This window comes from Rhinolophus hipposideros, assembly GCF_964194185.1.
Source record: "Rhinolophus hipposideros genome assembly, chromosome: 8".
Classification (NCBI taxonomy): Eukaryota; Metazoa; Chordata; class Mammalia; order Chiroptera; family Rhinolophidae; genus Rhinolophus; species Rhinolophus hipposideros.
The window spans coordinates 6,961,037-6,984,148 of record NC_138054.1 but is presented as its reverse complement, the minus strand read 5'-3'; the positions used below and the strand labels follow the sequence as shown (position 1 = coordinate 6,984,148).

Genomic DNA, 23,112 nt, shown 5'->3' with positions numbered 1-23,112 from the left:
GGGTCCCACGGTGTGCACGCGGCCGTGGGTGTGCCTGGGTCCTGCGTGTGCACGGCACCGTGGGTGTGCCTGGGTCCCGCGGTGTGCACGCGGCTGTGGGTGTTCCTGGGTCCTGCGTGTGCACGCGGCCGTGGGTGTGCCTGTGTCCTGCGTGTGCACGCCGCCGTGGGTGTGCCTGGGTCCTGCGTGTGCACGGCACCGTGGGTGTGCCTGGGTCCCGCGGTGTGCACGCGGCCGTGGGTGTGCCTGTGTCCTGCGTGTGCACGCCGCCGTGGGTGTGCCTGGGTCCTGCGTGTGCACGGCACCGTGGGTGTGCCTGGGTCCCACGGTGTGCACGCGGCCGTGGGTGTGCCTGTGTCCTGCGTGTGCACGCCGCCGTGGGTGTGCCTGGGTCCCACAAGTGCGCTTCCTGTCTGGGGTGTGGCAGGGCACATGGACTGGGCAGTGCTGCTTTAGTTTGTTACACCCATTTCCTTTTCAGAGCAATCCTTGTAGTTTAACCAGTCTCAAGCGCCCTCCTTAATGTCTCCTGTGTCACTCAGTGTGGCCTGGCATCCCCTCCGTTGTTTTGAGGTGTGAGGATGCCAAGCTCAGCCCTTTTTCAGGCTCACAGCCAGAACAGACAAAGACACACACACAGGCTGGCCCTCCTCTTGGGTGAGGCTAAGGAGGGCACTCCCCGTTTCACACCTGAGGTTGCAGAGGACGACACAATGTCATTGCTTCCTCGTCCATCCTCCATTAGTGGCAGACGCAAGGCACGGTGGGGATACCAGAACCTTTAGTCTTACAGAGAGGTGGTCTTAAATCCTAGCTCTGCTACCCACTGACAACAGGACCTTGGGCCTGGTGCCCAGGCTCATGCTCTTAACTCCTGAGGAGACATCATGTGATAAGCTTTCCTAGTTTTGTGAGGCTGGCATGCAATCCTTGAGAATCTGACATGCGATTTTTTACTCTTCGCTGAGCCATTCACACTCAATCTGAGGTAGGATTATCACCTGAGGGCAAGGATTATCACCTCCACTTTAAAGGGGAGGAAATTAAACCTCAAGGATGTTAAATGACCCCTGTGGCAGAACCAGGTTTAGATTGGACCTTAGCTCAGCCTCGGGCTTGGTTCTCAGTGCTCTGGGGTTAGGGGAGGGCACCTTGCTCTGCTCTCCTCCTGAGAACAGCCCCTGAGCTCAAGAATGGGCAAGAACAAGGACCAGAGCAGGGCAGTCTCATCCACATCGCTGCCAATCCGCTTGTCACCCTGCCTTTGAACAGGGCACTGGCTTATTATTATTATTATTATTACTATTATTATTATTATTATCATTTCCTTTTAAAGCAATGATGTATTCCTGGTACAGAAGCCACCTAGAAAACTCAACGCCAACACTATTTTGAGTAATTGCTGAGATCAGGAATAACCCCATTTTTTCCTGCCTGCTGACCTACCGTCTCACCTTCCCAGGTGCTAGGACATACTTCCTGGGAACATGGACTGTCCTTTCAGGGTCCTAGATTGTTCAGTTTTTGACTTCCTCTGTCATTCAGGGGCTGACTTTTTGAGCTCTGACCATGGCCCTGAATCTCATTTGCCATTCTGAAGCAGCTATGGTTGCAAGTGGAAATCTACTGATGACTGAGCATCAGAGGAAAAAGAAGAACTTCTGACGGTTTTGACACAGAACCCATAGCTGGTCCCAGGGGCCCACATCACATGCCTTTGCACCTGACTGAGAGGGTCCTGTGGCTTGTCCGTTCTGGAGGGTGGAGCCCACGCTGGTGCTGTTGCCACCACAGTGGTGGCCCCCTGCCTTTGCCATGGTCCAGGATGAGTTCCCAGCCGTGACAATAGTAGGCCTAGTGCCTGGGCAGGGGTGGGGGGCAACGGAGGAGTACAGGCTTGGCGGGAGAAAGTCTCCAGTTCTGACTTTGCAGCATCTCCTGGAGCTCCTGAATCTCCCCCCTGGAGAATGGAGACAATGGTACCGGCCCCAGGGGGTGGGGGGTGAATGAGGGATGCATGTAACTCCTGAGGTCGGACTCCAGCGGCCTTTCATGGCTCCATCTTTGGCACGTAGAACAGTGGCCCCCACTCTGAATGAGTGCAATGGCAGAGCGCTGTCCGTTACGCGCTTGCCACATTCCTCATTCTGTTGTGCCTCACCTCCCTGCACTGTGCAGACACTGACTTTTCACCCACGGGAGGCAGGACCCTCCTCGGCACGACTGTGATGTGCTGAAGGCTCAGACGATCGTGAGCATGTTTAGCAATAAAGTATTTGTAATTAGGTACGTACTTTTTTTTTTGACATGGTATGGCACATTTAATAGACTACAGTATAGTGTAAACATAATTTTATATGCACTGGGAAACCCAAACATTCGTGTGAATCACTTTGTTGCAATATTCGCTTCATTATGACATTCGCTTTCTGTGGTGGTCTGGAACTGAACGTGCAATGCCTCTGAGGCCTGCCTGTATGTGACCTGTGAGAGGGGAGCGGGCAGAGGGCCCTGGCTGCGCGCTGCTACCTGAGTGACGAGGGTTGGTGTGGAGACTTGAAAACTCCTGGCGTGGAAACAGAGGACACCATGTGCCTGCCCACTGAGGCTTCTGGGTAGGGAAAGCCTGCGTGTGCGCCTCTGGAGGCTGCTATGCCTTCTTTGAGATCACTCGCTTCCTTTTACATATGAGAAAACAAAAGAAAACAGAACCTCTGGTGTTGAAGAGTTTCTTTGGTCATGTCTTGGCTGCGGACCACCAGCCGTCACTGGGAGCCCGGGGCCAGTGCTGAGCTGTGCTGACCGGCGCCAGGACCGACAGCACGGAGGGCACAGCATAGGAGTCAGTCCACCAGGGTCCCCCCCACCCCAGAAGGAGGAGAGACAGGCAGGGGGCAGAGGCACAGACGGCTGAGCAGCCCACCCGAGACTAGAGCCGGTCACAGCGTTTATTGCCAGGACAGTCAGAGTGGCCGGTGCCCGCTGACCTCAGTCTGGCTGGAGTCTCGAGGCCTGACCACAGGGAGGTATTACACGTGCTGGAAGGCTCCTCAGTCGTCCGCTGCAGGATGTGGCTGCAGCCACAGCCAAACCTTCCTGAGCCCTGTGAGAGGCCAGGCTCTCAGTGGGCCTGACACCAAAAGCCATGCGCGGGCGTCTAGCTGCAGGAAAACAGCGCTGCGGTCGTTAGCTGTGTCCTCTGTAAGTCCTGTTGGCCCTCTGGACTGCAGTCCTCATGTGCAGACTAGGGCAGCTGTGGCTGCTCTCCAGGAGACGTTCTAGTTCTAATAGTTCGCGGTTCCACCTATTCCCAGCTGAGCAGTAATCAGAGCAGGCGTCATTTCCTGCTGGCTTCTTAGTCATGAGTTCTCCGCCAAGGGGAGCACGAGATGCCTCCTTCTGTCCTTACAACCCACCCCGGAGCAGGCGTTATTATTCTTCCCACTTTACAAAGGATGCCCTCTTCTGGCATGAGCACACTGGGGGGCCACAGCGACACTGCTGCTAAGTCACCCCCCCCCCCCCAATTTAGATGGAATTATGTTCTTGAACTGCGAGGGCTGTTCATCTTATGGGTGAAATTCCCTTTCTCATTTTGTCCTGTGGGAACCACATGAAAAGTCTGGATGTTCCCGGCTCCCTGCCAGGGCAGGCCCTCTTCTGGCATGAGTGCCAGCCAGCCAGAGTGGACCAGGGCTGAGGGTGTCTGCACAGGCCCCTGCAGCTGGAGTTCTTATGGAAACAGAACAAAAGCCCAGGAGCAGGAGGGAGCCGCAGACCCTATAACCAGCCAAGGCCCTTTGGGGTGAAGCTCTTCTTGGAGGTAGCGGCTTGAGTGTGAGGTCCGCTACCTTCTCGGGACGTTCCTAGTCAAGTCCCCCCACTTCTTCAGGCTCAGCTGCCTCATTTGTAAAGTTCAGACAGCAGTGCGTCATACCTCCCGGAGTGTTGACAGCCCTGTGAACCCTCCGAATGCCAGCCCCGCCCCAGGCCCTCAGACACACGGCTGGGCATAAGCATCGTGTTTGACAAACGTGTGCTCAGGCTGTGGGCCGTGGGGTGGTGCCGGGGGTACTGGGTGTTACCCACCTCGCTTGTTTTGTTGGAGAATATTAATGAAAGCCTCACTGGGCTTGGGGACAAAGGGGGCTCTGGAAATGCAGCCCAAGGCCGATCAGAAATGGTCTGCTATGCTAGCAAATGCTGCTGAAGAACACATTATGTGTTCCCACTCAGATCTTCCCACTTGAGGAATTGCGCCCAGGGGACCCCAAAGCCCGACAGAGGTTTGGATCCAGACTTGGGTATGGGACGTGGGGTACGACGTCTTTAATTCCCTTGGAAATTCAAGGGAAACGCCCAAATGAAGAAGATGCTAAAATGACATGAAAACCCGTTCCTTCCCTTTGGAAGCAGCTGCTCACCCCCCACGCCGCTAGCTGATAATGGCCACCCCTCATCAAATATTTACCCCAGCACTGGAGTGCTCCAGCAGCCTCCAGCAGCACGCCAGGGATCTGATTATGAAAACTGGTCAGGAGTGAAGCAGGCAGGCTACAAAGTGCTTGGGCTACAAGGGGAGACATCAAAGCCCCACATTCTTCCTTAAAGGTCGCCTCTGGAAGTGGAAACGACACTCCCAGGGGTTCAAGGACTGGCCCCTCTGTGTGCCTCCGAGCCCCTGGGGCAGCTCGCTCTCCTTCCTTTCTTCTCCAGTGGGGCAGAAGGCAGCGAAGCTCAAGGCCTGGGGCCGGGGCCAGACTCCAAGCCCTGGGTTGATGAAAAGCAAATAGCATCTCACCCCGCTCAGAGATGTGACTCCGTCCCTTTTGAGGGGAGCCCTGGCATTTCATCAGCGCCCTATTTGAAGCCTGCCCTTTGCAAAACAGAAAAAGAAGAGAAGGAAGAAAGGAATAGAAGCTGATTCAAAAAAGCTTCCAGGATCTGGAGTTTCCGATGTCCCTTTGTGTGGCTTCACTTATTACAAGTGTGGAAGAGCCTGTCAGGGGAGGAGTCATGCCTGGTGTTTATACTTCAGTGGGACTCAGGGACCAATTAACCACACAGAGTCAACAGGAAAAGCAGTTCTAAAAGAAAAGGAGGGGACTCTCATATGATTGCTCTTTCCCAAACAAAAGACATTTGTGATGTCAACAGTTTCTCACAGGGTGATCCTTTATTTTCTGAAAGTCCTAAAACTGATCCATTTATCAAAAGGTGATGGATGGCCTAGTTTACAAACAATATCTTTTCCCCCCAGCTAATCCAGAAGCGCTGAGAGGGCCGAGGTGTAGATGCCATCAAAACCGGCCCTCCACGGCCAGCAGCCGCACTGCGGCCTGCTGCACGGCCTCGTGGATGCGCCTCACCTCCTTCTGGGACAGGGTCCGCTCCATGTGGCGGTAGGTGATTCGGTAGCAGTGGCTGGTCTTGTGTGTCCTAGAGAATGAAAGAGAACAGCAGGTGAGTGAGGGGCACATGTCCCTGTGCCTGTGGGAGAAGTCCCCGCGGCTCTGACTGGACCCCCAGCCTGGGGGAGGGCTGACGATGAGCCCAGGACTGTCAGCACCGCCTGGCAGAGCTGGGACTCCTGCTAGCAGCCTGCGTCTTTTACAGATGTCCCGGGAGGTGGCGGCTAGGGCATCATTGGCTTGAATAATCGAGACTGCTGGCTCCCATTGGAACAGATGCAGCCAAGTCCTCTGGGAAGGACGCTTCTTAAAAATGTGACTTCCTGGGCCAAGCCCTGGAGATTGTGCCTCAGCCGGTGGGAGCTGGGCCCTGGGCTTCTGGGCTTCTCCTAGGCTGCGGGAAGCATTTAGACAATTGTGCCATATAGACCTTACACGCCATCTCTGTGCCACGTAAACAATCATTTTAATCCTCTGCTTTTACTGGGGGGGGGGGGTGTTGACTTGGCTTTCATGGAAGAGCCTGGTGATTCTGGAATATGAGGACGTGACAGCAGTAATACCTTCTGTCTGCACTAACAGTTATTAGGGCGACCAGTAAGCAAGGCCTCAGTAGGAACAACTCAGAGCCAGGAGCCGGCAGAGCCCGCCCTCTCGCCAGCGGTGTGGCAGGGGGTCTGACACTTCCCTCTCTGGGCGCTTTTCTGTCTCTTCTTCCGCGCCCACTGCCACAGGAGAGTCAGGCCCTGGCCCTCCTCAGCACAGATAAGGAAGGGGAAGTAAACCGGTGGCTCTGGGCAGATGTGTCTGGATGAAACCAACCAGTTCTCAGCCAGACCAGGGAAAGGCCACGTTCTCTCCAGCACAGGACGTGGTGCTGGGCCTTCAGTCATGCCAGACCCTGAACAAATGGCCTTCTGCTGGGACTGCTCCCCAGGCCATGCCCGCACCCCACAAGCGACCCACTGGTCCCCATCGTTGCCACCTGGGTCCAGAACCTTCGCTTCCGGGGGACTCCCAATACTTCATGGATTTGCTGTCAGTGAGTGGGTTTCTCTCTCATCTTCCCTCTTTTCCACCCTTTGTTTTAGTCCCAGACCCCTTGGCTGAGTAGAATACACCTGATCAGTGAAGAGTCTGCCTCATCTCCTCTGTGACTTCCTCTCCCAGTGTTTCCTCAGCTCCCTGCTCCACCCGGGTTGCTCATCTTTGTCCTGTTGTCTTCCTTGTTCCAGCCTTTAGGAAGGATCAAACCCTAAGACTTAGGACACTGGGCCTCACAGGGTTATTCGCTTCAGCCTGGAACAGAGCCCTGTTTGGATCAAGGCAAAGGAAGAAGGTACAACTGAAGCCCTACAATAACCAAGCCTGCGTGGGGGAGGGAAGCCTTTCCTTAGGGGATCCTAACGTCACAGTACCTGCTCCACCCCCTCACCTGACAGCAGCTGCCTGCTCTAGAGGAAGGGAGAAAATAAATCTTCCCCCCTCCCTTTTTCTTTTTCAGTCCCGCCAGGCCAATGGCTGTATCAGGGGACTTGCCGGGGGCAGTTGTGCAGCCCAAACTGTCCCTGGTGATGGTTCCACAACCTTGTGAATATCCTGAAAACCCTGAGTGCCGCCAGTGGAGCAGAGCGACCTTTTCTCCTCATTCCACCCCTCTGACATGAGGGCACCACACACAACCGAGCCCTCCAGATACCAAAATGGGAGCAAGACAGAGGAACTGGGCTCAGGGAGGGAAGCTGAGAGGCCCTTCGTGAGTGGGAGCTGAGGAGACAAGACATCCTGTTGCAGCCAAGAGCTGACTTGTCCCATGCAAAGGGGACTTTCTCCTCAACACGTGTTGCCGGGACCATGTGCGCACGTGTGAAAGGATGGAGCTGGCCCTGTACTCACACCACACACAAAATTAACTGAAAATAGGTCACACATCTAACTGTAAAAGCCCAAACTATAACATTATAGAAGAAAACATACGAGAAAATCTTTATGGCTCTGGATTAGGCAAAGCCTCCTTAGATATGACACCAAAAGTACAGGTTACAAAAGAAAGAAAAGGTAAATTGGACTTCATTTAAATTAGAAATGTTTGTGCTTCACTCTGAAGAAAGTGAAAAGACAACCTACAGAATCAGAGAAGGTATTTGAAAATCATATATCTGATAAGGGACACATATCTAGCACATATAAAGAACTCTTACAACTCAGCAATAAAAAGACAAATAAAGGATTTGAACAGATTTCTTCAGAGAGCATATACAAGTGTGTGTGGGGAGGATAAGCACAAGAAAGACAGTATTATCAGCCATCAGGGAAAATGCGGTTTACAACCATGATGAGATCCTACTTCACACCCACTAAGATGGCATAATTTTTTTAAAAAGGAAAATATCCAGTGTTGGAGAAGATGTGGAGAAATAAGAATCCTTATACATGGCTGGTGAGAATGTCAAATGATGCAGCCACTTTTGGAAACAGTTTGGTGCTTAAGCATGTAACCAGAGTCATCACATGATCCAGCAGTTCCACCCCTACACTTCAGAGAAGGGAAAACATACTTCCACACAAAAACTTGTAAGTGTTCATAGCAGCATTCTTCATGACAGTCAAAAAGGGGAAAACAATCCAAATGCCTTTCACCTGAGAAGTGGATGAACGTGACACGGCATATGTGTACAATGCAATCCTAGCAGCCACACAAAGGAATGAACTTCTGATGCTGTAACACGATGCACTTGAAACATCACGCTGAGTGAAAGAAGCCAGACACAAAGACGACACGTTGCATGATTACATTTATAGGATATTTCCACAACAGGCCAATCCATATAGACAAAAAGAGACTAGTAATGGCCATGGGCCGGGAGGCAGGTGGGAAATGGAGAGTGACTGCTGATGGCTACCAGGTTTCTTTTGGAGGTAATGAAAATGTCTGGAAGTAGTTTGTGGTGATGATTCCACAACCTTGCGAATATTCTAAAAACCACTCTAAATGGGTGTATGACATGTGAATTATACCTCAGTAAAACTGTCATATTAAAAAGAAGAGACTCCCTGCCAGGCCCTGGGCGGGTCTGTGCTTCTGTAACTCCTCAGCAAGCGCCCAAAACGCTGGTGTCCTCACACTGCCCTATGTGTCACTGTGCCACCTCCCCAACAGGGCTCTCCTGGGGGCCAGTGCCCAGTCTTATTCCACACTGCTGCCCTGGTACCTAGAGCAACGTCTTGCATACAGTAGGTGCTGGATAAAAACTGCTGAATGGATGCTATGCAGTCACTGGAAAACTCGGGTGGGAATCTGCTTTAAGGCCTGAGCAGAGCCTGGCACAGCCTTGTACTGAGCCTGGAGAAGAGCCATGGCCTTCTCTTCCTCCTCTTCTAACAGTGATGGAGGCAAAGGCCCATCAGCAACAGAGGTACCAGAGTAGCAGCGCATAACTTTGGGAACTGCCCCAAGCTCTGCCAACCTATCTGCGCCTCATCTCACTTTTCAGGCAAAGGCACACCAGGGCGGTCCCTGGAGCCCGGCTACCTGGTGTATGCCCAGCTCTGCCATTTCCTTCCTGTGCAACTTTGCCTAGTTATTTCATTGGGCCTCACTTCTCTCAACTCTAAAATTTGTTCGGGAGTCGTGTCTACCACAGAGGTCTACTCAAAGGAGAAACAAAATACAAAGGTCACAAAACGCTTGGCTTAGTACCTGGCCCATTATATGAGCCAGTAAATGGGACCTCTTTTTATGATTTTCAAATATGGTGAGCAGTGATGCCGCAAGCACTGCAGTGAGTCGGCAGCATGGGCCCGGCGGGCCCTCACATCCTTCCGAGCTCCAGATATTAACGCCTTTCGTAGAACTTGGTCCAGACAGAGACACTTGAAACCATAGCACCTGGTGCAGATGCTCTGAGTACGTCAGGGAAGCTTCAAGAGGATTCCCTGCCAGGTGAGCCAATCAGACAGGCCTGATGGTGTTGCTGGAAGGGCAAGGCCTGCCCTGCTGGGTCCTTCAGAAACAGTGTCCACGGGACAGGTGCTGCCCAACTCTGCCCAGTCACACGGGCCTCTCCTGGCAGCTGGGAGGTCCCACTTCCCCTCACCCAGGCGCACAGACAGGGCCTTCCTCTCATCCTGACCTCATCAAGGAGGGATACTGCACAATCCTGAGCTTCTGAAAGATGGAAGATTCTAGAAAGGAGAAATTAGTTACGGAGTGAGGAAAAGGGAGAACTGTGGGCTGCTTGATGATGACGCAAACATTTACTAGACTGAGTGTAGAAACAGGATCTGGGAGCCCAGGCTGTCAGCAACCCAGTGACCGTGCAAAGTGTGAAGATGTTTCCCACAGGGGAGGGCACTGCCACACCAAGCTGGCACATTGCAGTAGACTGCCTCCACCGGCCTGGGCCAGGAGCATTTCCTCCTAATCCTGTACCTGGGAGCCTTCCTGGGACCCGCAGAGAGGCCGGCGGGAGTTCTCAGCAGCCCAGAGCTCTAGTCCTGGCTCCTCCATTCCTGGGCTACGACTCGCCTGTCCCGAGTCTCAGTGTGTTCTCTGCTGACAGAGACAACAGCACTCGCCCTTCAGCCTTCCCAAACTGTTGCAGAGACCTGTTCAGAAAGTGACAGGGCAAATTATAATGTGCTATATGAGTGTGAGGCATCATTGGGGCCACTGTTATACTTTTTCACCAGTTCACTCTTAGCTGAAGAGTTGGTAATATGGCCATGCTACAAGTTGAGATTTCCAACCAAAGATGAATGGGAAAAAATTTATCGCCTTGTTTCTAGGTATGTGCTTCAAAGAAGGCCCCTGTAAGGATTCTTGGGATTCAAACAGCTTTTACAAAACATTTTGATGAGTTAGATGTAAATGAATCATAAACATATGGATTAATTTCATAAATTGAGAGAAATAATATTTGGCAGAATATTTAGCAATAATTCAGTAGATTCAACTGAAAATTAACCAGGTTTGCCTTTTCCAAATAACACTGGAGAGAGAGAGAGAGAGAGAGAGAGAGAGAGAGAGAGAGAGAGAGATAACCGTGTTTCCCCAAAAATAAGACCTAGACAGACAATCAGCTCTAATGCATCTTTTGGAGCAAAAATTAATATAAGACACGGTCTTATTTTACTATAAGACCTGGTATAATATAATATAATATGATATGATATTAGTATAGCATAATATAATATAGTTTAGTATAGTATAATATAGTATAATATATAATATAGTATAGCATAATATAGTATAATATAATATATTAGTATAGTACAGTATAGTATAATATAATATAATATAATATAATATAATACCAGGTCTTGTATTAATTTTTGCTCCAAAAGATGCATTAGAGCTGACTGTCCGGCTAGGTCTCATTTTTGGGGAAACACAGTAGATACTTTCTTTTGTCTTCTAGAAACTTCCTTTTGGAACTTTCATATGATAGGACATACTCCTCTTCTCCTTTTGCTTGTAGGAGAACTGAAAGGAGTGGAGCTAGCAACTGGTCGTGAGTGGAAGACCCAGGTCTCCTTGTTCTTGACCAGTGGTCTGCCTATGAAAACCACAGGGTCACAGAGCTGAGGGATCATGGCTTACCCCTGAATAGGTAACAAGATAGATTCCTCAAAGGGAGGGATGCCCTCAATGCCCAACCCCAAGTGTCTGGATTAGAGCTTTTTTGATTCTTATATATCACCCACCCAGTGCAGCCTATTTTAGCCCAAAAGCTTCTCAATCTTTCAAGCCATGACCCCCATTGTCCTTCAGTAACAGAGGCAGCAACAAACATTTGTGTAGCTTATTATGGACCAGGCACTATCTGTCCAGAGCCCTTTGCATACATTAATTCATTTGAGCTTCACAACCACGTGGATAGACAGCATTTTGTCCCTGTTAAACAGATGAGGAAACTGAGGTACAGAGAGCACAAGTAACCTGTCTAAGTTCGCACAGCTAATAAGTGGCAGGGCTGGATTCGAAACGAAGCAATCTAGTGGGAATGTAAAATAATGCAGCCACTGTGGGAAACAGTTTAATAGTTCCTTAAAATGTTAAACAACATAGAATTACCATATGACCTAGATATTCTACTCCTAGGTATATACCCAAAAGAATTGAAAGCAGGCATTCAAACAAAGACTTGCACAAGAATTTTCATAGCAGTGTTATTCACAACAGTCCAAAGGTGGAAATGTCCATCGGGGATGAATGGATAAACAAAATATGGCATATCCATACAACGGATCTACACAATGGAACATTCTTCAGTCACTAAAAGGAATGAATGAAGGACCTGCTACAGCACAGATGGACCTCAAAAAACATGCTAAGTGAGAGAAGCCAGACACAGCAGATCTCGCATTGTGGGAATATCCACTTAGCTGAAATCTCCAGAATAGGGAAATCCATAGAGCCAGAAAGGAGATTGGTGGTTGCCAGCGGTGGGGGGAAGGGAGAATAGGGAGAAACTGCTCAATGGGTATGGGGTTTTCTTTTTGGGATGATGAAAATGTTTTGGAACTAGACAGAGGTAGTGGTTGCACAACATTGTGAATGTACTAAATGCCACTGAATTGTACTTTAAAAATGGTTCATTTTATGTTATGTGAATTTCACCTCCATTAAGAAAAACTAGGCAATTTGGTTTCAGAGCCCAGCTATCAACTATCACTGTGGACTGCTCTGCTGCACGCCCCACCTCTTCCCTTTCACGTCTCCAAACTCCTCCTTCTACCCCAACCGCCCCCAGGAAGTGACAAGGCTTGCAGACTATTGAGAAGGATATAACTTCTTTGAATCGTTCTGTTCAAAAAAGGGATGAACTGAGTCCATTTCCTCTCTAGCTCCGCCTCTTCACTAATGGTGATGCCACAAGTTTGGGACGAGGTATACCTGTGACACGAGTGGGAAGCACTTGGAACGGGGTGTGTGAGTAAAGGTCTTTCCTGTTCACAGCCATTAAAAGGTGGCTGGTGGGAAAATTAGAGGGGTGCAGGGAGCGAATGGGGGCTGGGCCGGGGCTGCAGCCACAGCTCCTGTCCTCCCCCAGAGGGCTGGGCAGCTCCGGCACAACCTTCAGGACCAGAAATCTTCCCTGAAGGAGATAACAGTCTGCGTTGACAATCTGGATGTTAAAGTCAAATAAAAGTTCTCTTGTACGTCCTTCACAGCTTCTACTCATAGGCAAAGTAAATGAGAACAGCCATACTGAGTGTGAAGGTCACATTTCATTATGAGTTTGAAGAGAGAGTCTAAACTTTTTTGCTTTGTTTTTTGGTGTTGCAATTTCATTACATTGGGAGATTGGCTAAAATGAGTTGGGCACAGGCAAGAGCTTGAAGTTTTAAGAGATTTTCGTGTGAGAATCTTAGCATGTTTGAGCCTCAACAGCTTCAAGTATCACTAGTTCATAGACTCTTTTAGTCATTCAACAAACAGCACGCTCCAGGGGGGGCTGGACAGAGACAAGCACAGGAAGGAAAGCCAAAGCTACGCGCTCACGCCCGGGCTGCTGCGCTGCCAAGGTCCTGCAGCAACCTCACACTCACGCACACGCTCACACTCACACTCACGCACACACGCACACACATGGCTGGCCGCTCGCAGAGAAGTCAGCCATGCCCCACTCCAACCTCAGTGCCCCCGAGACTGCTCCTTCGCAGATGAGTTTCCCCCTGGTATTCCCCACGAGCACGCATTTACTTGGTGTCATTTGTCCAGCACAGTGCTGGGCACTGCAGAGCCCACCAAGGGCTTCAGAGTCCCCTGTCCGTCAGCAGCTCACCTCCAGTGAGAAAAGCAGGACAAGACGGCCCCCGTTCGTCCGTGCGTGGCTGGGTATGAGCGGTGCCACAGAGCACTGCTCTGCCTCCTCCCGCCCCACCTCTTCTGCATTCACACCTGGCCTCCCTCCCATCAGCTCCCATTGTGGGAGATTCGACCTGGCTCCGGAAACTAGACACATAGCTCAGACTTCTTCTGAAACTTACTTCTACTTGGATCCTGTTACCTGCGCCGGTGTGTTGGCCACGGCCCACCCAACTCTGTCCTCTGGTGCCTGTCCAGCTGCTCACGCAGTAAGGGAGGGCCAGGGCGGAGGGGGCAGAGGGACAGCCCCGCTGGGCAGATGGGAGAGCTGGGCTGGCGGGCGGACACACCAGCAGGCCAGGGCTCCGTATTTTAATGCCTCCTCCTTCCAAAACCCTAATCTTAGACCGCAGGAAAAGGCTGCTTAGGGGCTGCGAATCATCAGCTCTAGATTAGGAAGATTGTCAACATTATAGATGTTTAAGAGGGATCCTGTCCCAGGTCTGTCTTCTTTTCCTGACCAACTAAGTGATAAACTTAACAAGTATCAAAAGTACGGATGAGAGTATGTGGCTCTCCAGTCATGTGTGCCAGTGAGAGTCTTTCTGAAAGAACTGTCAAGTGTCATTAGAAGGTTGGGAACACGGGTCAGAGTGCTAGCGAGGGTTGTGATACTTCTGTTACACAACCACTTGCTCTCCCCGGGCAAGCCCACTGGTTCCAAGTCGAAATAAAACCTTCCATGGGATGCAGCCCAAACCCAGCAGCACCAGAATGGTGTGCTTTTTCATCTGTGACAAGACCAGTTACTTTACGTCCTTGGATGGTGCAGAGAACACCTCCCAGAATCGACGGTTAATGACCAGCAATCACTGTAGATGTCACCGATCCGTGCAGGGATTACTCAACAGGAGAGAAAGTGCTGTCATGGGGTAGGGTCCATTCCCAGAGTTATGAAGACGGGATTCCCGACTCACTCTTGACTTGTCTCCTGCTGGTATGATGCGAAAGCTCAGACTGCAGCCTCACAGGGGACCACTGGCGGGCGGGGGGAAGACCTGCAGTGCTCTCCCAGGCAGGGTTTCACTCAGACGAGAGGAACAGCGTGATGGGAAACGGGTGAGGGGTGGAAACTTTGTTCATGCCATCCCAGAAAATACAGAATAGAATGGGGCACAGTGGCATGGAGAGGAACCCAGACTTTGCAGTTAGGGAGACCTGGGTTCCAATCCCAACTCTGCCCTTTGCCATCTGTGTGATCTGGGGAAGTTTAACCCCCTGTGAGGTGAGGGTAATGACACTTGCTTCGTAGGGTGTGTGCTGATTGAGTGAAGGACGTAAGCGGAATGCTGATATAGAGCCCGGCTGCCCAGAATGGGTCTTCAATACCATCTTCCTCCTTTACTCATGGGGCTTATTGGCAGAGGAATGCCACTTCGGGGAGGGGGTACTTGTATACCTATGAGTTTCTTTTAACCTCCCTTTATGGGCTTGACACCTGGCCTGGGGCCAAGGGCAGGGCGAGTGTCCCCCCTATAGAACATAAACACAGTTAGCTTTGGCTGGGAAAGTTACGTGAGAAATGGAAGTCAGGAAGAGTGATGAATTATTGCCCAGAATTGGGCAGGATTTAAACAAGTGGCCTGGAAACTAAACCATTTCTTCTCCTTTACCTTCTTTGTATTAAAAAAATGAGAGAATGAAATTCTAATAATTAGACCTAGGGTCCAAAGACTCCATAGCTGTTTCCTAAAGAACGGTCCTGAGGTTTTCTATGACAGAGGGCCTCACTGGTTTAATGTAAGGAAATAACAGGCCTGGGAGGCAGGAGCCTCGGTCCCGGGCCAAGCCCCGGCAGTGTCTGTGTGACTCTGGGCAGGTCATTTAACCTCACCAATGAGAGAGCTGGACCAACCGGGCCCCCGTGTCCTTTAGGCTTTAACATCCCAAGAGTCAGTTGAGGGGACAGAAGAGATTCTAAGGTAAAAGAACCAGCCAGTCAGCCATGATTTGCAGAGTCTGCACAAGATGAAGGCGAAGGGGCCCTGATATGGGGGGTCTTCAGACAGGCTACAGTACAGATACAAGAGGCATTAGTGATGAAAGCAAGGGGGAAGGGAGTGGGCTTAATGTGGGTGAACTAGAGCTGGTAGGCCCAGTAGGAAGCCTCAGTGGAAGGGGGCTCTCTAGTTCTAACACTGGACACCTTCGGCCCTCTCCATCAGCCACCTTTGCCCACCCCTACCCCGCCCGTACACTCAGACTCTGGAACTAAGACGTCTGCCTGTCATTCTCAGAATGGCCTGTCCTAGGCCTGATGCTCCCCATGGGCCATTCTGAGCCTGCCTCCTCCTACTTCACAGCTAGTGAACACTCGAGTTGCCTCTCACTCTTGCTGCTGCAGCTGCGATTTCTTCCCAGAGGGATTTCTGTGCCTTGGAGTCAGTCACAAGAAATAAACCGGATGGCTCCCTGACAGTTACTGCCTTGGGAGACACAACTCCAGCCCAGGCCTTGATGGAGGGAGAGCCAGCACTGGGGAAGAGAACCTTGCTGGGTGTAGCTCGAGCAGTCTTGCTTTCAGTTCTGCTCCTCAGTCATCTGATCATGGGCAGCTTAAGAGCTCCTTAGAGACACACATTTTGCAGGCAAGAAATGCTTTTTCACATCAAACACTTGCCAAGTCCTCAGGGAAGTTTCAAACACCCTGAATTTTATTCCCACCAATCCCCATAAATTTCCAGGGACTTCGAGTGCCTCACGCCGTGCAGCCCGGGAGAAAGGAATTCCTGCTCCCGCTCCTGGAGAACGGGGCCGATGTTCCTGGTCCCTACATGCACACATGTATGAGAAAAGCTGTTCCGGGGAAGTTCTCTAATAGAATCTCTCATGGAGAGGCATGGGGCATGGCCTCGTGTCATGCTGCCACTTCCCAGCTACAGGTACTGGGCCAGTTCTTACTCTCTGATCCAGGTTTTCATTCTAAGATACAGAAAATGAACTCACAGTGTTTGTGAAAAGACTGAAGTAAAATATATATATATATATAAAGTGTTTAGCATAGTTCAGGCTTACAGACAACAATGTGTGTTATTATACGTTGCTAAAGATTATGGAGCCTCTCCTTTGGGCCACACGGAAAAATGAGAATGACCTTACACAAATTATCTGAGCTTCAACTTCCTCATCTGTAAAAACAGGTTACTAATATGACACATGCTACAACATGGAGGGACTTTGAAGACATTATATTAAGTGAAATAGGCCAGATACGAAAGGTCAAACACTATATAATTCCACTTATATGAGGTTCCTAGAGTAGTCAAATTCATAGACACAGAAAGTAGAATGGTGGTTGCAGGGGAGGGGGATTGGGAGTTGTTTAATGGGTACAGAGTTTCACTGGGAAGATGAGTAAGTTCTAGAGATGGATGGTGGCAATGGTTGCACAACAGTGTGAATGTACTTAATGCCACTGAATCATACATTTAAAAATGGTTAATATTTTGGGGCTGCTGGATGGCTCAGTTGGTTAAAGAGCGAGTTCTGAACAACAGGGTTGCCAGTTCGATTCCCACATGGGCCAGTGAACTGCACCCTTTGCAACTAGATTGAGGACAACAACTTGAGCTGAGCTGCAGCCGAGCTGCCAAAGGGTGGCCAGATGGCTCAGTTGGTGAGAATGCAAGCTCTTAACAAGGCTGCCAGTTCAACTCCTGCATGGGATGGTGGGCTGTGCCCCCTGCAACTAAGATTGAAAACGGCAACTGGACTTAGAGTTGAGCTGTGCCCTCCACAACGAGATTGAAGGACAACAACTTGACTTGGGAAAAACACACTGTTTCCCAATAAAGTCCTGGAAATACACACTGTTCCCCTGCCCCAATAAAATCTTTAAAAAAAAATTATTTTGGTAAATTTTGTTATGTTTTTTTATCACAATAAAAAAATTTGAGGAGAATTGACCCAAATAACATAGTTGATGATTACTAGAAATGAAAGTTGGGAACTCACATTTACATTAAAAATAAACCAACCACCACCATCAACAAAACCCCACCAGGTCATTGACATGCACGTGGCAGGATGGTTACAAGGGCCTAATGTGATTGGTTTCCGTCCTCCCCAGATGGCTCATCTCCTCAATTTCACTAACTTAGCAACTAAGCTGCCCTGCATTTCATACAAATAATATTTAAGACCCATTGCTCATAAAGCTATAACAGGGTTTGACCACATTAGAAAAATTCTTTTCAACTATTCCATTATCTTCCCAACCATCCTCTTACATTTCTAACAAATATGAGGTAATGTCTCATTTTGCACAGATTTCCAAAGCTCCGTGCCTTTTGGTTGTGCAGGAAATTTGGAAGAGATTTGATTTTCCTCCTTGGCTTCAGGTGCCAAGCCAAAGTCAACAGAGCTAACTTTATCTCTGCTGTTCCACGGCAGCTTCCCCAGCACGTTGACACTTTGGTGGATGAGTCAGGTTACAACCAGAAGATTTGTGGTAGGTGAACTGCTGCATTTCCAACTCAATCAATTCATCAGGAATTATTTATTCTGTGCTGAGGCAGGCTTTGTGGGGGATGCAAAATAGGGATACGGATTGCTTGATCAATACATAAATATTCATGAAGTGGCTGTTCCGTGCACAACAGTGTCCGCACGACTGGGAGGAAGACACCCAAAATGACACAAAGCAGGAGTAGGCTAGATTACCCCTATTTGGAGGATAAGACAAAAGACAGCTAATAGGACAAAGCTATTAATGCTAATATTAAATGACAAAGACTGTAAATAAGTTACCAGTCAGAGAAGACTGGGAAGGGAGATGAGATTCAATCTAGATCTTAAAGTATGAGTAGGATTTTGGCAGGTAAAAGGCATGGAGTGCACTCTAGCTGGCAAAATGACACAAGTGGTATTGGTGGTGGGGGGTATTCATTGTATTTTCTTTCCTCTTCCATTTCAACAAAGAGTTGCTGAGTGTACCTTCCAGATATAAGTGGTCCAATGAAGAGCTGTCCAGAGGATGCATGATCTGCCAGAGAGGGTTGTGTACAATTATAGCCCAAAGCTGGCTTTGGTCATAGCAGACACAGAAAGTGACTGACTTGCCCAGGAGAGACCAGAACAGTCTCACAGACTGATGCCAATGGACCTGGGGCTAGAAGTATGAGATATACATTTGGCCCATGGCTAAGTGTTAAAGGGGAAAAGGCCATTTCTGCAAAGGCACAGACAGAATCGTGAGCCCCCATGGACAGGTTGAAGGAGAGGTGAGTAGTTCAGAGTGGCTGGTCTGGGTGTATAGAGGATAGAATACAGAAATGGTGGGCAGGAGGCCGTTGGGTGGGTTGGGCTCACAGAGGAGGGCCTTATATACCTGGCCAACGAGCCTCAACTGAAAATCCATCATTAAGCAATCAACCAAAATAACAGAATTGAGGATCAGGTCCCTACAGAATCCTGTGAAAGGTTGGTATGACCTTGCTCTGGATAGTTTCACTGCATCTAGAGGATAGCTCAATTAACTTCAAATCTCTTTCCTCCCTGAAATATTATGGTACCTGGTACTAATAGCCACTCAACCTAGGAGTATGCTCTATCCCTCCTCAACCCCATTGTTCATGAGTAGAATTACCCATGACTGTGTTATGTTGTGTAGCTTTTATTTCTTTAGTGAGTAATGGATGAAATGGTATCCAATTAATTATATAGGAATTACATATTAGTAAAGAGAAATTTATATATATTTCCAATGGCATCGTTATTTTGGAAATGTTTTTATTTTTTATTATTTTATTATTTTTATTTTTTAAATTTTATTGGGGAACATTGGGAATAGTGTGTTTCTCCAGGGCCCATCAGCTCTAAGTCGTCCTTCAATCTAGTTATGGAGGGTGCAGCTCAGCTCCACGTCCAGTTGCTGTTTTTCTTTTTAATTTTAATTTTTATTTTTTATTATTATTTTTTTTCAGTTGCTGTTTTCAATCTTTAGTTGCAGGGTCACAGTCCACCACCCCATGCTGGAATTGAACCAGCAACCTTGTTATTGAGAGCTCACACTCTAACCAACTGAGCCATCCGACCGCCCTCTGGAAAAGTTTTTGAGGAGGGACTCTCTGGGTCTAATTAATAGCAGCATCTCTTGACAAACAGCGAGAGACTGAGTGACAAAAAAGGAAATTGGTTGGCAGGATGAGCTTCCACTGTCCATAATATTCTAGGCTGCAATACAGCAGTGATATCTTAAGTATTCATCATACAAGCAGTATGTTTTATGTCATTACAGAATCCAAGATTAGGAACCCTAAAGATTTTCTGGTCCATGCTTGAGTTCTTTTTACACAGCCTTATGTTGGATTACTTTTGCGGCCATTGCAGGCTTCCACGGTGCAGGCTGAGAGGGAGCTCCTCTTTACAGTGAGTTGACCAGTGCTTCCTGTGTTTCTCCTCTTTGGTCCTGGGTTCACCCCAGTTCTTCTCCCCCAGACAGCCCTTCAAATTCCTCAGCTCACTATCTGGAGCAAAATAGTATGATGACCCTGGCTGGGGACTCCCAAGACCACTGGAGGTCAGAATGGGAAGGCCCTGGGAGGCAGCACATGTATGTAATGTTTAATATCACTGCCTCTGAGGTTAGACAGCCATCTGTCTGTCCATCATTCATTCACTCACTCATTCATTCATTCAACAAATGAAGTGAACATCCACTATATGCCATGTATTCTGTTAGGTACTGAAAACATAATGGTGGAGTGAAACAAAACAAAACAAAGCAAAGCAAAGCAAAACAAAGCAAAACAAAGCAAAGCAAAGCAAAGCAAAGCAAAAAGGCCTGACTTCATGAAGCTCACAGTCTAACATAAGAGACTGGCATTAATAAAAGAATTACCAAGAAATGTAATGCAGGTAAGCTAAAAGGTTCGAGGAAGAGGTACAAGGAGCCATGAGGCTACATGAAAGGGCAATTAACTTAGATGGGTAGGTCAATCATACAAGGTTCCTTGTGCAGGTATCAGTGAGTTGAGATCCAGAGGGTAGGAATTAGCGAGGTCAAAGAAGGTGAGGGTGTGGTGGTGGGCAGAATTCCTGGTAGAAGGAATGGCATGGATAAAGGCCTTGTGATCTGAGTTCAAATCCTAATTTGTCCTCCTCTGAGCTATATAATCTTGGTCAGATTGCTTAACCTCTCTAGGTGTCAGTTTTCTCAATTCTGCCTGTCACACAGATAAAGCCTTTGTGAGCCCAAATTAGTTACTATAAGCACTATCACCTGAGGTTCTCATGGTTTAGGTCTTTTTCTTTTTTTTTTTTAAAGCAACAGAACCCCAATCTCTCTCCCATATGACACCCTTCAAATTTTTTCCCTCTAAACCACACAGTATATACCACATAGCTCAAAGCAAAGCTGCTTTAGTAGAAGAGGGCATGAGGATTGCACCCACTCAATCTCTACCTCCTGCCCATGGCAGCCACCTCCCTGAGTAGTTCAGCGGACCCACATGCCTCCAAGGAAGGCAATTAAATACCACCCCATATTCTGCAATAGAAGAAAGCAAAGCCCGGAGAGGCAATGGTTTGCCTGAATTCATCTCAAAATTTACAAATCCAAGTGAAATTTGCTTCAAATATGATTGGAGCTCATTTTAGGGAACACGTTCTTCTAAATAAAAAGAAATCCTTGCTCCCATGGAGTGTAAAGACACCAAGATACAGCAGAAAGCAGACGGGACCGGGATATCAGAAACCTCTTATCCTAGAACTCCCCTTTATAAGGCAAGTGACTTAGCACAAGTCCCTTAACAGCTCTGAGCCTCAGCTTCCCTGTTTTAGAAGGGATTATAATTGCCTCATTGTTATTGAAAAAATAATAGGTTTTTAAAGCACTTTGTAATTACAAAGTACTAAATTTATCATGATAAAAAGAGATTTTAATTTTGCAAATGGCCAAACAACATTTACGGCTAAAATTGGTGAGAAAATAATCTACATGAATAATATTACTTATGTGTTACAAGAAAGCACAGCATAGAGTTCCAGTCAAGATGATGGAGTAGATAAATGCTGTGCTCGCTTCCTCTCATGACCACATCAAAATTACAACTAAACTACAGAACAGCCATGGCTGAGAATCACCTGAAGTCTAGCTGAACCGACGTCCTCAACTAAGGATACGCAAAAGGGGTCACATTGAGACAGGTAGGAGAGGCAGAGATGTAGAACAGGCTGGTCCCCAAAACCACATATAGTGGTTAAAAATTGGGAGGGATAATTCTGCTGTGGAGGTCCCCTATGAGGAGTGAGGGGTCCAAGACACACACCAGGCTCCAGAGCCCAGGGTTCCAGTTCCAATGGAGAGAAGTCCCCACAACTTCTGCTCTGAAAACCAGTGGAGACTGTGGCTGGGTGTGATGGAGGGAGGCTGCAGATGAGCCTCTTAAAGGGCCTGGGCATGAACTTACTTGCTTATGGACTCACATGCTCTGAGCTTCAGCTCTGGCGCATCAGCCTGAAAGGCTCCAGGGACATATGGGGAGTAACTGAATTGTCTGGCTTCAGGGTGAGGGCACGAGGGACAGCTCTCTCCCAGACAGAAGTGCTGACAGAAGCAATTTCCTTTGTTGAGCCCTCCCCACACTTAGCAGGCAGACGCAGCAGTCACCGTATCTGAGTCTCCATCAACTTAGATAACATAACACCATTTGCCCTGCCCTGGTGATTCCCTGAGACCCCACCACACCCAAGTTGAGGGCTCCCCCAAGCATCCTCCAGTCTTTTTCATATTAGTGGCCTGTGTCAGTTCATGCTGTGGACTTTCCTAAAATCCTTCAAAGGATCAAAGTCCCCAAACAAGCAACATCTGGCCTCAGCATGCCCCAAATCTCTTGCTAAGCAGCCCCAAACCCAGCACTAGCGGCGGCTGGGCTTGGTTCGCATAGTTTTTCCCAGGTACTTTCAAGCACAGCACACATGGCAATCTTCTGCAGATCACTTTTTAGATCATACCAAGTGGCCCCAGGCAGGGCCCAGACAGCAGCTGACCTTGGCCTGCAACAGAGCCCCTCCCAAAAGGCCCCAGAACAACACACCTGGTGGCCAGCTTTAGACCACACCAGAGTACCAGCCAACCACCTCCACAAAAAGACACACACAAAGGGCAGACTGGGTAGGCCCCAGAGCCCTGCTGAAGTGAATTCTGCTCCTGTTCCATAGAGTCAACCCCTGACAATGGCTCATCCACTGTAGTCATGGGAAGTCCTCACAACCAATTAGCCACAGGCTCAAACCCTCCCACTGATGTGCAAACAGCACCCAAGTTTCAACTACAACAGGAGGGCACACAGAACCTACACAAAGGACACAATTGGAGCACCCTGCTCAAGTAACCAAGGAGACTGTGCTACTGGGCCCCACAGGACACCTACTACATAAGGCCACTCTACCAAGACAAGGAGACAAATCAGCTCTACCTAATACATAGAAACAAACACAGGGAGGCACCCAAAATGGGGAGACAAAGAAACATGTCCCAAATAAAAGAACAGAACAAAGCTCCAGAAAAAGAACTAAGCAAAATGGAGATGAGTAATCTACCAGAGGCAGAGTTCAAAACACTGCTTATAAGGATGCTCAATAAAAACTTCAAGAAAGATGTAAGAAACATAAAAATGGAGATAAAAACATAAAAAATAACCAGTCAGAAATGAAGACAACAATAACTGAAATAAAGAATACATCACAGAGGGAATCATCATTAGACTAGATGAAGCAGAGGATTGAATCAGTGATTTAGAAGTTAAGGTAGCAGAAAACACCCAACTGGAACAACAACAAAAATCCCCCCCAAAATGAGGATAGTTTCAGAGGCCTCTGGGACAA

At 48.6% G+C, this 23,112-nt stretch overlaps 1 protein-coding gene across 15 annotated transcripts in view; it reads right to left on the bottom strand.

The window, feature by feature from the left end:
* Positions 1-5,145: 5,145 nt before the first annotated feature.
* The window catches only part of FARS2 (phenylalanyl-tRNA synthetase 2, mitochondrial), a 507,792-nt gene continuing 489,825 nt past the window's right edge, over positions 5,146-23,112 (bottom strand). For 14 of the 15 annotated variants that reach the window (XM_081054752.1, XM_081054747.1, XM_081054746.1 and 11 more), the window contains one exon: positions 5,147-5,439. In XM_081054752.1, the coding sequence (XP_080910878.1) occupies positions 5,301-5,439 (139 nt within the window). In that variant the 3' untranslated portion in view covers positions 5,147-5,300. Of the gene's footprint in view, positions 5,440-23,112 lie in introns of all 15 variants that reach the window. The other variant, XM_081054740.1, reaches the window with a different exon arrangement.